Source organism: Leucoraja erinacea, unplaced genomic scaffold, assembly GCF_028641065.1.
Source record: "Leucoraja erinacea ecotype New England unplaced genomic scaffold, Leri_hhj_1 Leri_143S, whole genome shotgun sequence".
NCBI classification, from domain to species: domain Eukaryota; kingdom Metazoa; phylum Chordata; class Chondrichthyes; order Rajiformes; family Rajidae; genus Leucoraja; species Leucoraja erinaceus.
Window position 1 is genome coordinate 154,582 of NW_026575715.1, and position 20,602 is coordinate 175,183.

Here is a 20,602-nt window from a genome sequence, read left to right on the forward strand (position 1 = left end):
ACATGGTTCATGTTACAATGACAATAAAGAAACTATTCTATTCTATTCTATTCTAAAAACAGCTTTTTTTTCCACGAACACAGTAGTTTTACTCAATAACCAAACGTCTGTAGGCTCCTTTTGCTCTGGTATTTTATTTAATTCTTCACATGTTTAAATTGGCGCCGCAACTGATTACCATCTCTCCCCATCAGTCTGAAGAAGGGTTTCGGCCCGAAACATTGTCTATTTCCTTCGCTCCATAGATGCTGCTGCACCCGCTGAGTTTCTCCAGCATTTTTGTGTACCTTTGATTTTCCAGCATCTGCAGTTCCTTCTTAAATAGCATATATATTAATGATTTGGAAGAGGGCATTAGGAGCAACACTAGCAAGTTTGCGGATGACACAAAGTTGGGTGGCAGCGTGTGAAGAGGATGTTAGAAGGTTGCAGGGTGACCTGGACAGGTTGAGTGAGTGGGCAGAAAGATGCATGGCAGATGCAGTGTAACATAGATAAATGTGAGGTTATCCACTTTGGCAGCAAAAACAAGGGGGCAGATTATTATCTCAATGGGGTTAGTTTAGGTAAGGGTGAGGTACAGCGAGACCTGGGCGTCCTTGTACACCGATCACTGAAAGTTGGCTTACAGGTACAGCAGGCAGTGAAGAAAGCTAATGGAATGTTGGCCTTCATAACAAGAGGATTTCAGTATAGGAGTAGAGAGATTCTTCTGCAGTTGTATAGGGCTTCTGGTAAGACCACACCTGGAGTATTGCGTACAGTTTTGGTCTCCTAATTTGAGGAAGGACATCCTTATGATTGAGGCAGTGCAGCGTAGGTTCACGAGATTGATCCCTGGGATGGCGGGACTGTCATGTGAGGAAAGATTGAAAAGACTAGGCTTGTATTCACTGTAGCTTAGGCTGAGGGGGGAACTTATAGAAACATATAAAACTATAAAAGGACTGGACAAGCAGGAAAAATGTTCTCAATGTTGGGCGAGTCCAGAACCAGGGGCCACAGTCTTAGAATAAAGGGGTAGCCATTTAAGACTTCCCCTTTTTCACCCAGAGAGTTGTGAATTTGTGGCATTCCCTGCCACAGAGAGCAGTGGAGGCCAAGTCACTGGATGGATTTAAGAGGGAGATAGATGGAATCAAGGGATATGGGGAGAAGGCAGGCACGGGTTATTGATTGGGGACGATCAGCCATGATCACAATGAATGGCGGTGCTGGCTCGAAGGGCCGAACGGCCTCCTCCTGCACCTATTTTCTATGTTTCTATTAGAATGTTTTATTTGTAATTGTCTACTGTATATCAGGGAGTTTCAGAGGGAACGGTCTCTGCGGAAAACGGAAAGGGGTGGAGATGGGAATCCCGGAGGTTTTTGTCAGTCCCCCTACCTGCTTCCACTACCTGCAACCTCCAGCAACCATCTGCAACCTCCGGGAACCGCACAGAAACCTTGGGTGGGGCGCAAAGTTTCCATTCAGGTTTCCTAAGTTGGACAGGGGCATTAGGCTGGAGGAGTTCAGAGAGGTATGGAGGAGCGAAATTGTGGTGGGCTTTGAAAATGAGGAGGAGAATCTTAAAATCAATGCGGTATTGGGCAGGGAGCCAGTGCAGTTGTTTGAGGATGGGCGTGATGTGTTCGGTGGATGGGGTTCTGGTGATAATGCGGGCAGCTGAGTTCTGGACCAACTGGAGTTTATGGATGGACTTGTGGTGTAAACCAGAGAGGAGAGAGTTACTGTATGCTGATGTGCTGTATGCGACGGCTGATGGGGTGAAAGGTGAGGACAAGGGGGGTAGGATCATCGGCTCTGACCTCCCGTCCATCGAGGGAATCTATCACAGTCGCTGCCTCAAAAAGGCTGGCAGCATCATCAAGGACCCACACCATCCGGGCCACACACTCATCTCCCCACTACATTTCAGGTAGAATGTACAGGAGCCTGAAGACTGCAACGACCAGGTTCAGGAATAGCTACTTCACCACAGCCATCAGGCTATTAAACTCGGCTCGGACAAAACTCTGAACATTAATAGCCCATAATCTGTTTATTTGCACTTTATCAGTTTATTTATTCATGTGTGTATATAGTTATACAATGGTATATGGACACACTGATCTGTTCTGTATTCATGCCTACTAACTTCTGGTGTGCTACGGCTGCTGCGGCTCGACCCCGGAGCGCGGAAGCTCCAGCTGCAGCCGCAGGTCCGTTGGACTGGAACAACGAGAGCTCACGGGTCCGGGTGAGAGACCGTTTTCAGGAGCTCCCGCAACGCGACTTCTCCCACCCGTGTCGCGTGGTTGAAATGACCCGGAGCAGGGCCGTACATCGCTTTAATGGCCGTGGGACATTCCAGCGCCCGCCGGGGGCTCCAACTTGTGACTTTTGGGCCTGGAGCGGAGCCGTACATCGCTCGGCGTGGCCTAAAATGGCCGTGGGACTTAACACCGCCCGCCTGGGGCTTCGACATTGGGGGGGGGAAATGGTGCAGGGGAGAGAAAAGACTTTGCCTTCCATCACAGTGAGGAGGAGATTCACTGTGATGGATGTTTGTGTAAATTGAATTGTTTGCATGTCTTGTAAGAATTGTCTCTGGTTGTATGGCTGTGGAAACTAAGTTTCGTTTGAGGTTCAAATGACATGTAATAAATATTCTATTCTATTCTAAAGCAAAGCAAGAATGTCATTGTCCTATCAGGGACACATGACAATAAGCTCTCTTGAACTCTTGAACTTCTTGAGCAAGAGCGGAGCTGCGGGATATCGAGGAGACCCTCGTGAGAGCCTGGTATGGTGCCGTTTCGGACAAGTGTGTATATATCCGGGAACATTACCATCTGGTTTTGGAATTGCTCTGCCAAGGACAAGAAGGCTCTGCAGAGAGTAGTGCGTTCGGCCGAACGCACTGTGGGAACTTCACTTGCCCCCCTGCAGGAACTATACATCAGGAGGTGCAACTCCAGCCAACAATGTCATGAGAGACCCCTTCCACCCCTGCAACGGACTGTTCCAGCTGCTACGGTCAGGCAAACGCCTCCGTTGCCATGCGGTGAGAACTGAGAGGTTGAGAAGGAGTTTCTTCCCAGAGGCCATTCGGACTGTAAACGCCTATCTCACCAGGGACTAACTCTACTGAACGTTTTTCCTTCCATTATTTATTATGTAAAAGAATATGTGTGTTATGATTGTGTTTATAGTTTGTTTTGTTGTTTGTCTTTTGCACAAAAGTCCACGAGCATTGCCACTTTCATTTCACTGCACATCTCGTATGTGTATGTGACAAATAAACTTGACTTGATATTTATATTATGGTATATGGACACACTTATCTGTTTTGTAGTAAATGCCTACTATGTTCTGTGTGTTGAAGCAAAGCAAGAATTTTATTGAATTATACAGGGACAGAGGACAATAAACTCACTTGAACTTGTACTCACTTGAACTTGACTTTGACTTTGACTCTGACATGGGGGGGGGGAGAGTGCAGTGGAGAGATAAGTTTTTTTGGCCTTCCATCACAGTTATGTGATGGATGTTTATGTTAAATGTAATTATGTTGTGTCTGGGGTCTATTTGTGTGTGTAATGTATGGCTGCAGAAACGGCATTTCGTTTGGACCTCCAGGGGTCCAAATGACAATTAAATTGACTCTTGACTCTTGACTATTCTCTTTTCACCCTATCCCATTGTGCAGAGCTGACGGGCTGAACGGCCTTGTCCGCAGAGGCGGGCGCTCACGTGACGGTGGGCTGACTTGACTTACGCGAGTGAGGGGCGGGGGGAGGTCGGCGCATGCGCTCCGGCTGCATCCCGCCTGCTTTTTAGCTGGCGCAGAGGCGCGGCCACGCATGTGCAGTGCCGCCACCGACTCTCTACCATCACTCGAGGGCGAAGCGCGTAGACGGACGGACGGACAGCCAGAATGGTTCGTGTCGCTCCGTTATTTTATTCTTCAATAACGCAAAAAAATCTTGCCTTTTCTCTTTTTCTTTTCCTTCCTCTTTCTCTTTCTCTTAGTGATCGACGCGACGACGTGGGGTTTCGACGGATTTGATCCGAAAATTACCTCAGTCGTTTTATTTTTCCTTTCCCCTCACAGCAGCGGCTTCCCGCGCTCGGCGGGCGGGCGGGCGGGAGGGCGGCGGCCGCTTTATTATCTTTCCTTCGAACACGCGATTCCCGTTTCTCCTCCAGAGCGCGTGTTTTTATTATTATTTTTATTTTTTTTTAACCGCGGAGTGGGGTTTTTTTTTCTCTTGTTTCTCTCCCGTCTTTTTCTTCTCCTTCGCCCAGTTTAACCGTAAAAGGCGCTCAAGATGGCGGCGCTGCTCCCCCTTCGGGCGGAGCGGACGGCGGCCGCGCGCATGCGCCACGCCCTGGGGGGGGAGGGGGAGGGGCGGCTGAAGGGTCCGTCGTGCGCATGCGGGTTGGCTAGTGGCTGGCGCATGCGCGCGGCCCCGCAGTCTGGGGTGTGGCACATGGAGGAACAAAGGACTGCGGATGGATGCGGAGCGACACGAAAATGTTGCAGTAACCCGGGCGGGTCGGCAGGCAGCCTCTCAGGAGGAAGGGGAATGCAGTTGATGCTTTAAACCGATGACAAGACACACGAGAGAGTGTAGGAAGGGACTGCAGATTCTGCTTTAAAAAAAAAAAACTAAGATAGGACATAAAATGCTGCAGTGGGTCAGGCATCCTCTCTAGAGATGACTTGTGTCGGAAGGGAAATGCAGTTGATGGTTTAAACCGATGACGAGACACACGAGAGAGTGTAGGAAGGGACTGCAGATTCTGCTTTAAAAAAAAAACTAAGATAAGACATAAAATGCTGCAGTGGGTCAGGCATCCTCTCTAGAGATGACTTGTGTCGGAAGGGAAATGCAGTTGATGGTTTAAACTGATGACAAGACACACTAGAGAGTGTAGGAAGGGACTGCAGATTCTGCTTTAAAAAAACAAAGATAAGACATAAAATGCTGCAGTGGGTCAGGCATCCTCTCTAGAGATGACTTGTGTCGGAAGGGAAATGCAGATGCTGGTTTAAACCGAAGACAGACACACGAGAGTGTACAAAGGACTGCAGATGGATGTAGATCGACACAGAATGTTGCAGTAACTAGGGCGGGTCGGCAGGCAGCCTCTCAGGAGACGGCTAGTGTAGGAAAGGAAATGCAGTTGATGGTTTAAACCGATGACAAGACGCACGAGAGAGTGTAGGAAGGGACTGCAGATTCTGCTTTAAAAACAAAGATAAGACATAAAATGCTGCAGTGACTCAGTGGGTCAGGCATCCTCTCTCGAGATGACGTGTCGGAATGGAAATGCAGATGTTGGTTTAAACCGAAGACAGACACATGAGAGAGTACAAAGGAACTGCAGATTCTGGTTTAAACCAAAGATAGACATAAAATGTTGCAGTAACCCAGTGGATCAGGCAGCCTCTCTGGAGATGCCCGAGACGGCTAGTGTAGGAAGGGAAATGCAGTTGATGGTTTAAACCGATGACAAGACACATGAGAGTGTAGGAAGGGACTGCAGATTCTGCTTTAAAAAAACGAAGATAAGACATTAAATGCTGCAGTGGGTCAGGCATCCTCTCTGGAGATGCCCGAGATAATTAGTGCAGGAAAGGAAATGCAGATGCTGGTTTAAACCGAAGACAGACACATGAGAGTGTACAAAGGAACTGCAGATTCTGGTTTAAACCAAAGATAGACATAAAATGTTGCAGTAACCCAGTGGATCAGGCAGCCTCTGGAGATGCCCGAGATGATCAGTGCAGAAAAAAAAGAAATGCAGATGCTGGTTTAAACCGAAGACAAGACACACGAGAGTGTAGGAAGGAACTGCAGATTCTGGTTTAAACCGAAGATAGGCACAAAATGCTGGAGTGACCCAACCCAGACAGGCAGTATCTCTGGATAGAAAGAATGGGTGACAATCAGGGAGATACAGAGATAAGGAAATGTAAGGTGTGACACGAGACAAAGGGGATGGAGATCAAGGAAAATGGAGAATAGATCATTGTTCGCTAGGAGAAGGTAATCACAAAGAAAATAGATCAAATGTAAACGAGGACAGTCTGACTAATCTGAAAACTGGGATGGGGGAAGGGATGGAGAGAGAAGGAAGGCAAAGGTTACTTGCAATTAGCAAAGTCAATTATTCATACTGCTGAGGTGTAAGCTGCCCAAGCGATATATGAGGTGTTTTTCCAATTTGCGCAGGAAACGGCAGATGCTGGTTTAAACCTACTCCTGCACCTATTGTCTAAACCGAGATAGACACAAGGGAGCTCGAGTAATTCAGCGGGTAGCTGTATGCTTTTGTTTCCACCCCCATTTTGCTAACAATGATCTATTCTACATTTTCCTTGATCCCCATCCCCTTTGATGTCTTGTTTGTACACCTTACATTTCCTTAGCTCCTATTCTACCTCTCCCCTGACTGTCTAAAGGGTCTCGACCCAAAACATCGCCCATTCCTTCTATCCAGAGATGCCGCCTATCCCGCTGAGTTAGTGATTCATTTTTGTGTCTTGTTAATGTCTGCAGCATCCCTGGAGATGATGAAGATGACCAGCAGGATGACTGGTGAGGGAGGGACAGAGGGAGGAGGAGTTCTGGGGATACTTGAAGCTAGGGATGCTCAGTCTGAAGAAGGGTCTAGGGAGCGGTCCAGAAAATAGATGCTGGGGAGGGAGGGCGGAGAGTTGAAGGTGTGGATAGACCAGGATCAATTAAAATTGGTCACAAATGGCCTCGGGCAGGATGGTGCCTGGTAAACCCATTGTTCGCTAGGGATGCTGAGTTACTCCAGCACATTGTGTGGCGCGTTTGAGATACCGCACTGATACGTGCCCTTCAGTCCATCAGTTCCACGCAGACCGTCGGTCATCCGTAAGGCAAAGGAGAAGAATTAGGGCATTCAGCACATCAAGCCTGGCGTGGCACAGTGCAGCAGGGGTCGAGTTGCTGCCTCACAGTGCCAGAGACCCGGTCCTGACTACCAGTGCTGTCAGACTACCAGACATGAATGTTCCAAGCTTTTAGGTTAATTGGCTTCTGTAAATTGTCCCTAGTGTGTAGGATTGTGCTAGTGTAGTTCCAAGGTTGGCGCAGACCCTGGGCTGAAAGGCCTGTTTCCTCCCTGTGTCCCTAAAGTTTTAAGCATTTACTCTGCCATTCAATCTTGGGTGATGTATTTTTTACCTCTCTCATTCTCCTGCCTTCTCTCGTCACTTCTTGACGCCCTCTCTAATCCAAGAAATCCTAATAACCTGTGCACACCAGTTCTATGTTATCCGTTTCTCATCCGCTCAATACACATTAGGAACAATTTACAGAGGGTCATTAACCTAAAAAACCCATGATGTGATGAGGAGAATGTGCAAACTCCACACAGACATCAGCTGAGGTCAGGGTCGAAGTGGGGTATCTGGCGCTGTGAGGCAGTGGCTCCACCAGCTGTGCCAGGTTAAATGGCTTCTATAAATTACCCCATATAGTGTAAGGAATGGATGAAAAAGTGGGATAAAACAGAACCTGTGGTGAAGGAGTTATCGATGCTTGGTGTGTATTCTGGCTGGGGGGCCTGTTTCAACGCTGTGTCTCTAATCCTAAAGCCTGCACGTCTTTGGGATATGGGAGGAATGTGTACGCTCCACTCACAGTCAGGATTGAATACAGGTCTCTGGTGCTGTGAGGCAGCAGCTCTACCAGCTGCGCCATTGTGATGCATGCAGTTCTGCTGTAATGCGATGACTGTTCCTTGTGCCAGAGATCGCATTGGAACAATATGTCTTGAGGGAGGGGTTTTCGGGCAGCAGAGTTTCAGTCATGTGATCAGTTATTTTTCCTACAGAACCGAAGGTCTTTTTAATAATAGATATAAATTTATGCTACTCATTCCACTGGGAATAGTTTGGGGAATATGTAAGTGGGTTTAAGGGGAAACGGGATGGGAAAAGAAGACTGCAGACACAAGGAATTGCAGATGTTGGAATCCAGTGAAACACAAAATGCTGATGTAAAAAATGCTAAAAATTAATTTGCAGGAGTCATAGGAATGATTGCTTCTGAATTTCAATTCAAGCTGCGGTGATACTGACATTCTGCATTCTTTAAAGGGACAGTGTGGTATCTGGTTACTGCGGGTATTTACATAGAAACAATTTCTCTTCCTGATTTATTTTTTGCAAAACAGACTTTTTCTGCTAGACAATTTGCAAAGTAAATACTTCATTAGTTCACAGTCAAAATTGTGTTATAACCATTTTGACCTATTGTTCCCTAATTCATCAATGGAGTTATTTCTAATTCACAGTATGGGCACGTGTGTTACAGCAGAAATTATGGACCAGCAAGATGGACCACTCCTGTTAAATGCAATGAGCTGACGTGTAGTACGCAACGGAGCGTGGGCCTTTTTTAAATCCATAACCCGACCCGACTTGCAGTGTAATCAACGTTGTGGGGGGACAGTTTGTGTTAATAAATAAAAATTCTGAAAGTGAGATGATTTTTCCCAAATAACTTTTATGTTTACGAGGATGTTTCCGTAACTGGCTTCTGCACTATTATCCTATGGGGTCTTTGGTGCCGAGACGGAAGCCGGTTACGGAAATGGAGCCTATAATTACCCATGAATCTGCCCATGACCGTACTACGTCTTTTTCGTCAAGTGGACTATCTTGCTCGCTATAGGATCTTTGGTTTGAGGCTTCCAAAAACAGACTTCCACCATTCTCCCATACCTATGGCCAATTTGGGCTAATTTGCCAACATGGGGATCTAATTTCAAACATATACAACTATGTTTTTACTTGGGGATCCTATAAATTCAAACATATAGGATGCATCTTGTATGTTAACGAGACTATAACATTCCCTCTTAAAAATATAGCCAATGAACCATGGCCTCAACTACCCTCTGTGGCAGAGAGTATCCAGAGATTCACTCCACTCTCTGCCCCTGCCACAAAAAACTTCTTCTGGCCTCAACTCTCGGTTTTAAAGGATTTCCCGCTTATGCTTAAGCTGTGGCCCCTTGGCCTGGACTTCCCCAACATCGGGAACAATCTTCCTGCATCTAGCCTGTCCAACCCCTTAAGAATTTTGTAAGTTTCTATAAGATCCCCTCTCAATCTCCTAAATTCTAGAGAGTATAAACCAGGGTCTATTCCAGTCTTTCTTCTCCATCCTCATAAGACAGTCCTGACATCCCAGGAATCAGTCTGGTGAACCCATCTCTGTCCTGCACTCCCCCCCCACTATGGCAATAATGGTCCTTCCTCAGATTTGGAGACCAAAACTGTACGCAATACTCCAGGTCTACCTTGGCTTTAAGATCTCGTAAGGGGATAAGAACCCTGTATCAACTGCAGAGGCAGAGAACCTCTCTGCTCCTATACCTCAAATCCTTTTGCAATGAAAGCTAAAAGATCAGGATAGGCTGAAACGCAGTGCAGTATTGTGAAGTTTCTTTGATTTTCTAAGAGCAGTTCCCTCCACTAATTATTTAGACCAGAGCTATCTAGACTTAATAATTGAGGTCCAAGATTCCAGCATCTGCAGTTTCCTGGGTCTGCATCCGTCTTTAATAATATTCAAAATGTTTGGGGTTGGGTTTTACACTCTCAGTACATGCCCTGCTGGAACCACAAATAAACTTAACCCCCCCTAACTGTTCCCATTAGCCATTTTATCCCCTGGTATCCTTAGCCTGTTCTATCGCAAATATTCCCTTTGTTCAATCCATTTCCCACTTTTCTAAGTGCTTTTTAAATTTATTTTGAGTTCTGACTAAGGGTCTCCAACCTAACATATTGATGGTTTTTCCACAGATGCTGCCTGAGCCGCTGACAGTTTCCAGTGTTTTCTGTTTTGCTTCATGTATTGTTAAAGGATGGTTTTCGAACTGTAAGGATGTTATGTATTTATGCCAAGCTTACAAATTTATTTAAGCGGAAAGATGTAAAAAAAAAAAAATATTGCGCATACTGTTCCGTGACCTAACTTTTAACGGCCTAACTTCATAGATAAATCTTTATTCAAAACTCTGTGTCAGTGTGGTTGGTGAGAGTGGATGTAATCAGCTTGCTGAATGCGTAATGCTTGTGGAATTTGGCAACTGCTTATACCCATAGTCGGTGAAATCCATGCATGAGCAGTTCTTGTATCAGCAAATTCCAACTTTTAAATAATTTCAAGCATTTTCATTGTTCCTACCTAACCAATCTAATGTAGGGAAAGGCCGTTGACAACGTTTGTTTTGTGGAACCCCTAAGCCTCAAGTAGAATGTTAAATAGAATCAGCACTGTAATTGTATTTTAAACAAGCATACATACAATTTATTTATAACAATTTAAAATGTACTCCACCTTTTTGTTTTTGGGTTGTGCTGGGCATGTGCAACCATTTGTTTATAAATCCTAAATCGAATCATAAATAAAAAATAGTTCAATAAGTTTAAAAAATCTGCAGATAGAAGGGAGGATTAATAATGTCGATAATGACTTAGAATGCAGTGAATATGGATTTTTACATGGCATTGAATAAGATGCCACATGAAAAGTTGTACACCGGCCATGGGGGAATGGGAGAATACGCTAGAGAAAGTGTTGACCAGATTATTGAGGATAGAAGTAACTGCAACTTTTTTCTAGTTAGTAGCCAGTTAGGGCAGCACAATGGTTCACAAGATACAGTTCCAGGGTATCCTCGGTTAATCACCTACAGTGATGGCTTGGGAATGGTGATGAAAAGGCTAAGATTGTTGCCATTACAAAGTTTAGAAAGAAATAACTCTGAGAATAGATTCTTGATTAGTATGGGTGTCAGAGGTAATGGGGAGAAGGCAGGAGAATTGGGTTAGGGAGAGATAAATCAGCCATGGGCCGAATGGCCTAATTCTACTCTTATTCCTTATGACAATATTATTCCTTATGACTGCTGCACAAAATAGGTTATTAAATAAAAGTGGGGTAAGATTCATTCTTTTAAGAAAAATTAGATATTTTATGCTGAGAAAGTGATGAATAATAGATGGGGAAAGGGGCCTGGGTAAACTGTTACATGATACATTAACGTGTGGGTATGATACACTAACGTGAAGAATTATGGCAAATGTTCATTTTAATTTAAAGTGTGGGGATATAAATGTAAGGAAATCTTGCTCTGATTAATACCTTTTTACAGAGTAATTTTGGTTTCCATGCTTAAAAATGGCACATCCTGGATTTACTAGTTGAATTCCTATGATCAGATAACCTTGGAAAGAGTGCATTGGCTGTGCCTAGTTTACTGAAGATTAGAAGGGAGGTGAGGTTGTTGAAACATAAAAATTCTGAACAGATGGATTTTGTTTTGCTGCCAATGGTCTAGAATTGTCAATCTTGTTTTCTTTTTTTTTCCCCCAGAGATTGTGATATTTGCAATCTCTACCCCAAGGACCATTCATGTTCGTTTTAAATTATTACGAATAGAGCTGATGGATTTTTTTTTGGAATAACGCTTTGGCACAAACTGAAGAAGGGTCCCAACCTGAAACATTGTCTATTCATTTCCCTGCTTGGATGCTGCTTGACCTGCTGAGTTCCTATGGCACTTTATGTGTCACTTGAACCTGGTCTGCCATTCAATATGGAGATTGTGTAAGATGGAGTTTAAATCTAGAATCATTCATGATCTTAACTGAAATGGCTGTTCAGATTCACATGCTCTATAATCTGTTTCTAATTATCTTGCGTTTAGAGAAGTGCTTGCCAATTGGAGCGAAGGAAGAGGGTGTGTGAGAGATCAGAATCTAGGAACTGTAGACCTAATGGAGGGTTTTGTGGAATTAGAAGCAGAAATCTGAATGGTTTGTAGATCGAGGTATTGGGAGATAGAGGAACCAGTACAAATGAATAGTCTGTGACGTGAGTATTGCAAGGAGTTGGGCAACTATGAAGGATATGTATGCATTAAAGTGAATTTACCACATGATTGTCATGGTGGGGAAGGGGGGGGGGGGGGGGAAGAGAATTGAGAGCTTTGTTGACTACTTCTGAGAAAATTAAAGCCAACAGTGCAGATACTAGGGATTGTAACGGTGAAAATACAGAGCAAGTCGGACAACAGCTGTGAGCAGAGAAATTTTGCCTTTTACTGGTGGTTTAAAAGAAAACTGATACAGTTGGATATTATGACAATAAATAGTGAAACAATAAGATAATAAAATTAGGATAATCAAAAAATGATTTAAAAACAAATGTCTGGAAAATAATACTTTATTTACTGGGTCTAGAATGTGAATTTCCTGCCAATGCCATTCAGGCACGTCTGCAAGTGGGAACTAACTTTGTATTTTCATTCATTTCGATCAAAACATCAATAATTGTGAAATTCAATTCAATTTATCCCCCCTCGCTGTTACTGTGATTTTACTTGAGAGATACAGTGCAGAAGTTCGGCCCAGTGAGTTCGTGCTGACCAGCCATCGCCCACCATCCTACAACTAGGAACAATATACAATTTTACCAAAACCAATTGACCTACAAATCTGCACACATTTGGATTGTGGGAAGAAACCGGAGAAAACCCATGCGGTTGTAGAGAGAATGTATAAATTCCATACAGATTGCATCCATGGTCAGAATTTAACCCGAACCTCTGATGCTGTGAGGCTGCAACTCTTCCGCTGCGCCTCCCTTAAAAAAGAATCAATTTTACAAGAAGAAAATTGGATCATGTGCTTGTGCATTAATATCTAACTGCTTCATGTGCCTAATAAGGAAACAATAGTATGACATGCTGCATTTGTGACATCTAAAATTGTTGCTTTCCAAGTTATGATTTGTGCTAATCGCTTGTTTCATTCCACAGCGGGAATGTATCTCTATCCATGTTGGCCAGGCCGGTGTCCAGATGGGCAATGCCTGCTGGGAGCTGTACTGCTTGGAACATGGCATCCAGCCCGATGGACAGATGCCCAGTGACAAGACCATCGGAGGGGGCGATGACTCCTTCAACACCTTCTTCAGTGAGACTGGAGCGGGGAAGCATGTCCCACGAGCCGTCTTTATCGATCTAGAACCAACTGTGATCGGTAAGGCCTGCCAGCGAGAAATAGTTGTGATTTTCCTGTTTACGGAGCCTCTTGTTAGAAAGTCAAATAGAATTTTATTTAGCTGCTACTCTGTGTGGTTGGAAAAATGGAAAAAGATTTGCTGCTGTTTTGCATTCCAGATGAGGTTCGTGGTGGTACCTATCGCCAGCTGTTCCACCCCGAGCAGCTCATCACTGGTAAGGAAGATGCTGCCAACAATTATGCCCGTGGGCACTACACCATTGGCAAGGAGCTCATTGACCTGGTCCTGGACAAGCTTCGTAAACTGGTGAGATTTTTGCCTTGCAGTCAGTTGAACAAGAGGGGAGACTAGTACTCAGTTAATTGGTTTAATGGAATATCATGACCACGCTACTTATATATGATCTATTTTCATATATTTTATCAGAGGACCTGATGGTGTACTCGGCTATGATGGCGGCTTCAGAGATTTCCCTTCACATCCGAAAACCGGTGTTTCAATCCTGACCAGGGAGTGGATAACTAAAAGATCACATCTCCTTGATGCGTGTTTAGAGCCACAAGTGAAATGCCTTCTTGTAGTTTCCAAACCAGCTGCTGGTAAACATCTGTCCACAGCTCTTAAGGTACCCCTGTGTTGGATGGTTTGAAGGTGTAGATCATTGAACTGGCACCTGAAAATAGAGTAAACTAGAACGATCCTGCATTGTACTGACAATTGCAGAGAACATACAGCGCCCTCCATAATGTTTGGGACAAAGACCCGTCATTTATTTATTTGCCCCTGTACTCCACAATCTGAGATTTGTAATAGAAAAATATCCACCACTGTTTCTCGGATGAGGTGGTATGCTTTTGGATCTTGGGCAGTTCCTTCTCTCCTCCATACTGTGCTCATGCCATCACTCTGATCTAAGTTAATCTTTGTCTGTCTACAAGACCTTTTTCCAGAACTGTGGTTTTAAGTACTTCTTGGCGAACTGTAACCTGGCCATCCTATTTTTGAAGCTAACCAGTGGTTTGCATCTTGTAGTGTAGCCTCTGTATTTCTGTTCATGAAGTCTTCTGTGGACAGTGGTCATTGACAAATCCACACCCGATTCCTGAAGAGTGTTTCTGATCTGCCGGACAGGTGTTTGGGGATTTTTCTTTCTTATAGAGAGAATTCTTCTGTCATCAGCTGTGGAGGTCTTCCTTGGCCTGCCAGTCTCTTTGCGATCAGTAAGCTCACCAGTGCTCTTAATGAGTTGATTTAGGTAAGCCTAAGGTTTGACTGATGTGTCTATAACAGTTTTATTCTTGTTTCTCAGTCTTATAATGGCTTCTTTGACTGTCATTGGCACAACTTTGGTCCTCATGTTAATAAACAGCAATAAAAGTTTCCAAAGGTGATGGAAAGACTCGGTGCTGAGAGCTCTCTTATACTTGCATGAAGGAGGCAATTAAACACCTGAGCAATTACAAACACCTGTGAAGCCATGTTTCCCAAACATTATGGTGCCCTGAAATGGGGGGGGGCTATGTATAAACACAGCTGTGATTTCTACATGGTGAAACCAAAATTATTATTTTAAACCCTTTAATAAAATCTGACAATGTGCACTTTAACCACATGTCAACCACATTTCTATTACAAATCTAATTGTGGAGTATAGAGGCAAATAAATAAATGATGGGTCTTTGTCCCAAACATTATGGAGGGCACTGTGAAGATTCAGTGGATTAGTAGAGTGCCCATCAGAGGGAAATTTCAATGCCCATTCTGCTTGAATTGTCTAGGTGTGGCTTTATTATTGTCACCTGTTCTGATGTACTGTGATCAGCTTTGTGTTGTCTGTTATCTAATCAGATCAGATAATACAATGCATAAATGCAATTTAGCCAAACCCAAGTTCAATAGGTAGAGTGAAGGAAAAGATACCGAGTGCATATATAGTGCTTGGCATTGTTGCGCATCAGTTCCAGAGACCAAGTACAATGTCCGCAATAGTGTAGAGGTTAATCAAACAGTGCGCAACCTAACAACAGAGGAGAGTGGGGGTCTCCAGTTCCTAGATTCTGGTCTCTCACACACCCGCTTCCCTCGCTCCAATTGGCAATTACTTCTCTAAGCGCAAGACCATTACAAATTGATCATGTGAATCTGAATTCCATTCAGTTAAGATCATGAATGATTCTAGATTCTAGACAATTCACGCGGAATGGGCATTGAAAGGGAAAGTCACCCAGTGCAAATATAGTGCTCAGCATTGTAGCGCATCAGTTCCAGCGACCAAGTTCAATGTCAGCAATAGGGTAGAGGTTAATCGAACAGTGCCCAAGCTTATGGAAGCCTAACTACAGAGGGGAAGAAGCTGTTCCCGAGTCTGGTGGTCCTGCATTTAAGCTTCTGCATCTTCTGAATTTTGGTGATTGTCGAAATACTTTATAGTTTTTTTTTTTAAATGGTATAAAATTGGCGTATAGGGGGTTCAGTAATGGTTAGTACAAATTATTCGTGGACTTGGTGAATCCGTAAACAAATATTTGAACAAAAACAGTAATATTTGAGGAAATTTAAATTATCTGCCTTCAAACTCCATATGGTATAGCTGTTTTGTAACGTTCCGTTTTGTTTCCACTCTTAACTTCACAGGCTGACCAGTGTACAGGACTCCAAGGTTTCCTCATCTTCCACAGCTTTGGTGGAGGCACCGGCTCCGGTTTCACTTCCCTGCTGATGGAACGTCTGTCTGTAGATTATGGCAAGAAGTCCAAACTAGAGTTTGCCATCTACCCAGCTCCTCAGATCTCCACCGCAGTGGTGGAGCCCTACAACTCCATCCTGACCACCCACACCACCCTGGAGCACTCAGACTGCGCCTTCATGGTGGACAATGAAGCCATCTACGATATCTGCCGCAGAAACCTGGACATTGAGCGACCAACATACACCAATTTGAATCGACTCATTGGTCAGATTGTGTCCTCTATTACAGTGTCCCTTCGTTTTGATGGTGCCTTGAATGTTGATCTAACAGAGTTCCAGACCAATTTAGTCCCATACCCACGCATCCACTTCCCTCTAGCTACTTATGCCCCTGTAATCTCAGCTGAGAAGGCTTATCACGAACAACTGTCTGTGTCTGAAATTACAAATTCCTGCTTTGAGCCGGCCAACCAGATGGTTAAGTGTGACCCTCGCCATGGCAAGTACATGGCTTGTTGTCTGCTTTACCGCGGTGACGTGGTGCCAAAAGATGTCAATGCTGCCATCGCCACCATTAAGACCAAACGTACCATCCAGTTTGTTGACTGGTGCCCGACTGGGTTCAAGGTTGGCATCAACTACCAGCCTCCCACTGTGGTGCCCGGTGGTGACCTGGCCAAGGTGCAGCGTGCAGTGTGTATGCTGAGCAACACCACTGCCATCGCTGAGGCTTGGGCACGTCTTGACCACAAGTTTGACCTGATGTACGCCAAGAGAGCCTTCGTGCATTGGTACGTGGGGGAGGGAATGGAGGAGGGAGAGTTCTCTGAGGCCCGTGAAGACATGGCAGCCTTGGAGAAGGATTATGAGGAGGTTGGAGCTGACAGCGTTGAGGATCAAGGTGAAGAAGAAGAATATTAGATAATCTGAACCATTCCTAATTGTTGATTGAGGTTAATTTGCTGGTTGGATTTATGCTGTACTTCTAGGGAAAGAGATTTGATTTCTAGTATGTTTTTCCTATGAAATGGAAGTTTGCTCTCATTATTAAAATTCTGCTGCTTTTGTCGAAAATTTGCTGAGTATTACAATTGTAAGAAAGTGTAACAATCTTGAGCAGAGTGGACAATTAGTAAACATTCATATATCGGAAAAGGATTGGTTATTCACCTTGTACAGCAAAATATATAGCTACACCATCAACAGTGGAAGTAAATACGACAGTTTAATCCATACCTTTGGGCCTAGTGAGATCTTTGATGTATCCACTAATTTCTTAGAGTTTGGATTGCTTAATTTAATGACCACACACAATAGCATTCCAGCGCAGATCATTGGACCAGTTTACTCCCAACTGCTTATGAAGACAACTGCCCTCATTTATCAAAACACTGCATGCCAGGCAACACAACTGGTTAACAGAATTATTCAAAATGTATTCCGTACCAAAGTTTCAGTGGAAGGAATTATGCCTTTGTAAACTATCCTGCATTATAACTGAGGCTGAGTATTAGCAAAAAAAAGCCCACTTCAACAGAAGCATTGTTTTTTCAGGTGACTCCTGTTCACCACTCTCTGATCTAGAGCACAGCATTGGTGTAAAATGGTATGTCTTGTGCCTGAATGGCACTGCTTCCTGTTTAAAATGTCAAGAGAAATAATTAACCATTCTCAATATTTGTAATGTTTAGAACAAACTTTTAATAAACTAAAAGTTGAATTGAACATCTGCAGTTTTGTTTATTTGTTCCACTGCTAATCGCGGTATTTCGAGGGTGGGGTGGTTGGCCTTGGTAAGCCAATACATAGTGTCTCCAAATATTTGATGACCTAATGCCTTAACAATTTATATCAAGAATCGCGTTTTATCTTCATATGTTCTGTAAAACAGAACAATTAAATCCTTACTTGCAGCGCCACACCAGATATGGAAACATGATACTTATTCTTGAGACCCACAGGGATATAAAGACAATAAATCCCAAAAGTTAAAAAAAAAATGGATGCATTGTAAGAGATACCAAGACAAGAAGGATCCTGACCCCAAATGTCAACTGTCCGCGTTCTCCAAAGATGCTGTCTGGCCCGCTGAGTTACTCCAGTACTTTGATTTATTTTTGAGCAATAAAAGGAAAACGAAAGTGAAAAAGAAAAAAAAGGTGTATGCATTTGGAAAATCAAGCTGTATCTGTGACATCTCGGGTTCTTTGTTTGTGACATTTTAATTTGTGCTGAAAACAGCATAGTGTGAAGACAGCAGCATCGCTACATCCATCAGGCTTTTAAACACTACAATGTAGGAACTGCAAATGCTCATTTACACCAAAGATGATGGACACCAAATGGAACTTGGCAGGACTCCTCCGTGGATTCCAGTCTTCATCTGAAATGCAGTTCTTTGTTCTGGACAAAGCGCACATTCTTACTTGTCAACCTCCTCAGTGGCTCTGCTACAGTTAACATAGAAATTAGGTGCAGGAGGAGGCCATTCGAGCCTGCACCGCCATTCAATATGATCATGGCTGATCATCCAACTCAGTATCCCGTACCTGCCTTCTCTCCATACCCCCTAATCCCCTTAGCCACAAGGGCCACATCTAACTCCCTCTTAAATATAGCCAATGAACTGGCCTCAACTACCCTCTGTGGCAGAGAGTTCCAGAGATTCACCACTCTCTGTGTGAAAAAAGTTCTTCTCATCTCGGTTTTAAAGGATTTCCCCCTTATCCTTAAGCTGTAACCCCTGGTCCTGGACTTCCCTAACATCGGGAACAATCTTCCTGCATCTAGCCTGTCCAACCCCTTAAGAATTTTGTAAGTTGGTAGGTTTAGACGTGATAAAGGAATAAATGAAACTTCCTCCGTGGATTTCAGTCTTCTAGCAAGTGGAACAGAAATGATCTGATCAGCAGCGCACGCAGGCCTCATCTGGGCTAGCTCCTCGCAAGGCCACCAGTAGAAACAGCAGTTGCCCCATGGCCCGGTGAACAGCAAACATTGCTGTTGGCGGCAGTAGAGTTGCTGCCTTGCAGCGCCAGAGACCCGGGTTTGACCCTGATTTTGGGTTCAGCCTGTACAGAGTGTACGTTCTCCCCATGAAACCCCCAGAGGGTTTTAACCGAGATCTTTGATTTCCTTCCACCCTCCAAAGACATATAGGTTAATTGGCTTGGTATAAGTAAATTGTCCCTAGTGTGTGTAGGGCAATGTTAATGTGTGGGGATCACTGGTCAGCGTGGACTCGGTGGGCAGAGGGGCCTGTTCCTGCGCTGTCTCTCCAAACGGAGCTAAACAGTAAACAAAGGAAGTTGGTGTGATATTACAGTGAAACTGTCTGCCCAGATCAACGAAACCAAGGAAGATCTCGGGAGAAAACCTATGCAGTCGTGGGGAGATCATGCAAATTCTGTACAGACAGCACCCGTAGTCTGGATCAAACCCAAGTCTCTGGCACTGTAAACATTGTAAGGTAGCAACTCTACCACTGCGCCACTATACTGCCCTAAGTGTACATCGGTGAGACCAAGCATATGCTTGGCACTCATTCCGCAGTAACCAACCTGATCTCCCGGTGGCTCAGCACTTCAACTCCCCCTCCCATTCCGAGTCCGACCTTTCTGTCCTGGGCCTCCTCCATGGCCAGAGTGTGCACCACCGGAAATTGGAGGAGCAGCACCTCATATTCTGCTTGGGCAGTTTGCACCCTAGCAGCATAAACATTGACTTCTCCAATTTCCGGTAGCCCTTGCTGTCTCCTCCCCTTCTCAGCTCTCCCTCAGCCCTCGGGCTCCTCCTCTTCCTTTCTCCTTTCTTCTCCCCCCTCCCCCACCCTACATCAGTATGAAGAAGGGTTTCGGCCAGAAACGTTGCCTATTTCCTTAGCTCCATAGATACTGCTGCACCCGCTATGTTTCTCCAGCACTTTTGTCTAGCAACTATCTTTATGATAGGAGAAGGATTAGGCCATTTGGCTCATCAAGTCTACTTCACCATTCAATCATGGCTGATCTATTTCTCCCTCCTAACCCCATTCTCCTGCCTTCTCCACATAACCCCTGACACCTGTATTAATATATGTATATATATATTATATATACATAAATATATATATATACAGTATACACAACGCTCTTGCTCCCCTTCCCCCCCCAAGTCGTAACAGGGACAGAGTTCCCCTTGTCCTCACCTTTCACCCCATCAGCCGTTGCATACAACACATAAGAATTTTCGCCACCTCTAACGGGATCCCGCCACTAGCCACATCTTCCCATTTCCACTCCTTTCCGCAGAAACCGTTCCCTTCGCAACTCCCTGGCCAACTCGCCCCTCCCAATAGACAATAGGTGCAGGAGGAGGCCATTTGGCCTTTCGAGCCAGCACCGCCATTCAATGTGATCATGGCTGATCATCCCCAATCAGTACCCCGTTCCTGCCTTCTCCCCAATATCCCCTGACTCTGCTATTTTTAAGTGCCCTATCTAGCTCTCTCTTGAAAGCATCCAGAGAACCTGCCTCCACTGCCCACTGAGGCAGACAATTCCGCAGACTCACCACTCTCTGTGAACAAAGTGTTTCCTCGTCTCCGTTCTAAATGGCTTACTCCTTATTCTTAAACTGTGGCCCCTGGTTCTGGACTCCCCCAACATCGGTAACATGTTTCCTGCCTCTAGCATAGAAACATAGAAATTAGGTGCAGGAGTAGGCCATTTGGCCCTTCGAGCCTGCACCGCCATTCAATATGATTATGGCTGATCATCCAACTCAGTATCCCGTACCTGCCTTCTCTCCATACCCTCTGATCCCCTTAGCCACAAGAGCCACATCTAACTCCCTCTTAAATA

General features: G+C 44.6%; 1 protein-coding gene across 1 annotated transcript; it reads left to right on the plus strand.

The window, feature by feature from the left end:
• The first annotated feature begins 3,770 nt into the window (after positions 1 to 3,770).
• LOC129715825 (tubulin alpha-1D chain-like) lies at positions 3,771 to 17,486 on the plus strand. The gene is made up of 4 exons (XM_055665692.1): positions 3,771 to 3,925; positions 12,868 to 13,090; positions 13,231 to 13,379; positions 15,708 to 17,486. The coding sequence occupies exons 1-4, from the start codon at positions 3,923 to 3,925 to the stop codon at positions 16,680 to 16,682; spliced, it is 1,350 nt and encodes a 449-aa protein (XP_055521667.1). The 5' UTR covers positions 3,771 to 3,922; the 3' UTR covers positions 16,683 to 17,486.
• Positions 17,487 to 20,602: the final 3,116 nt, after the last annotated feature.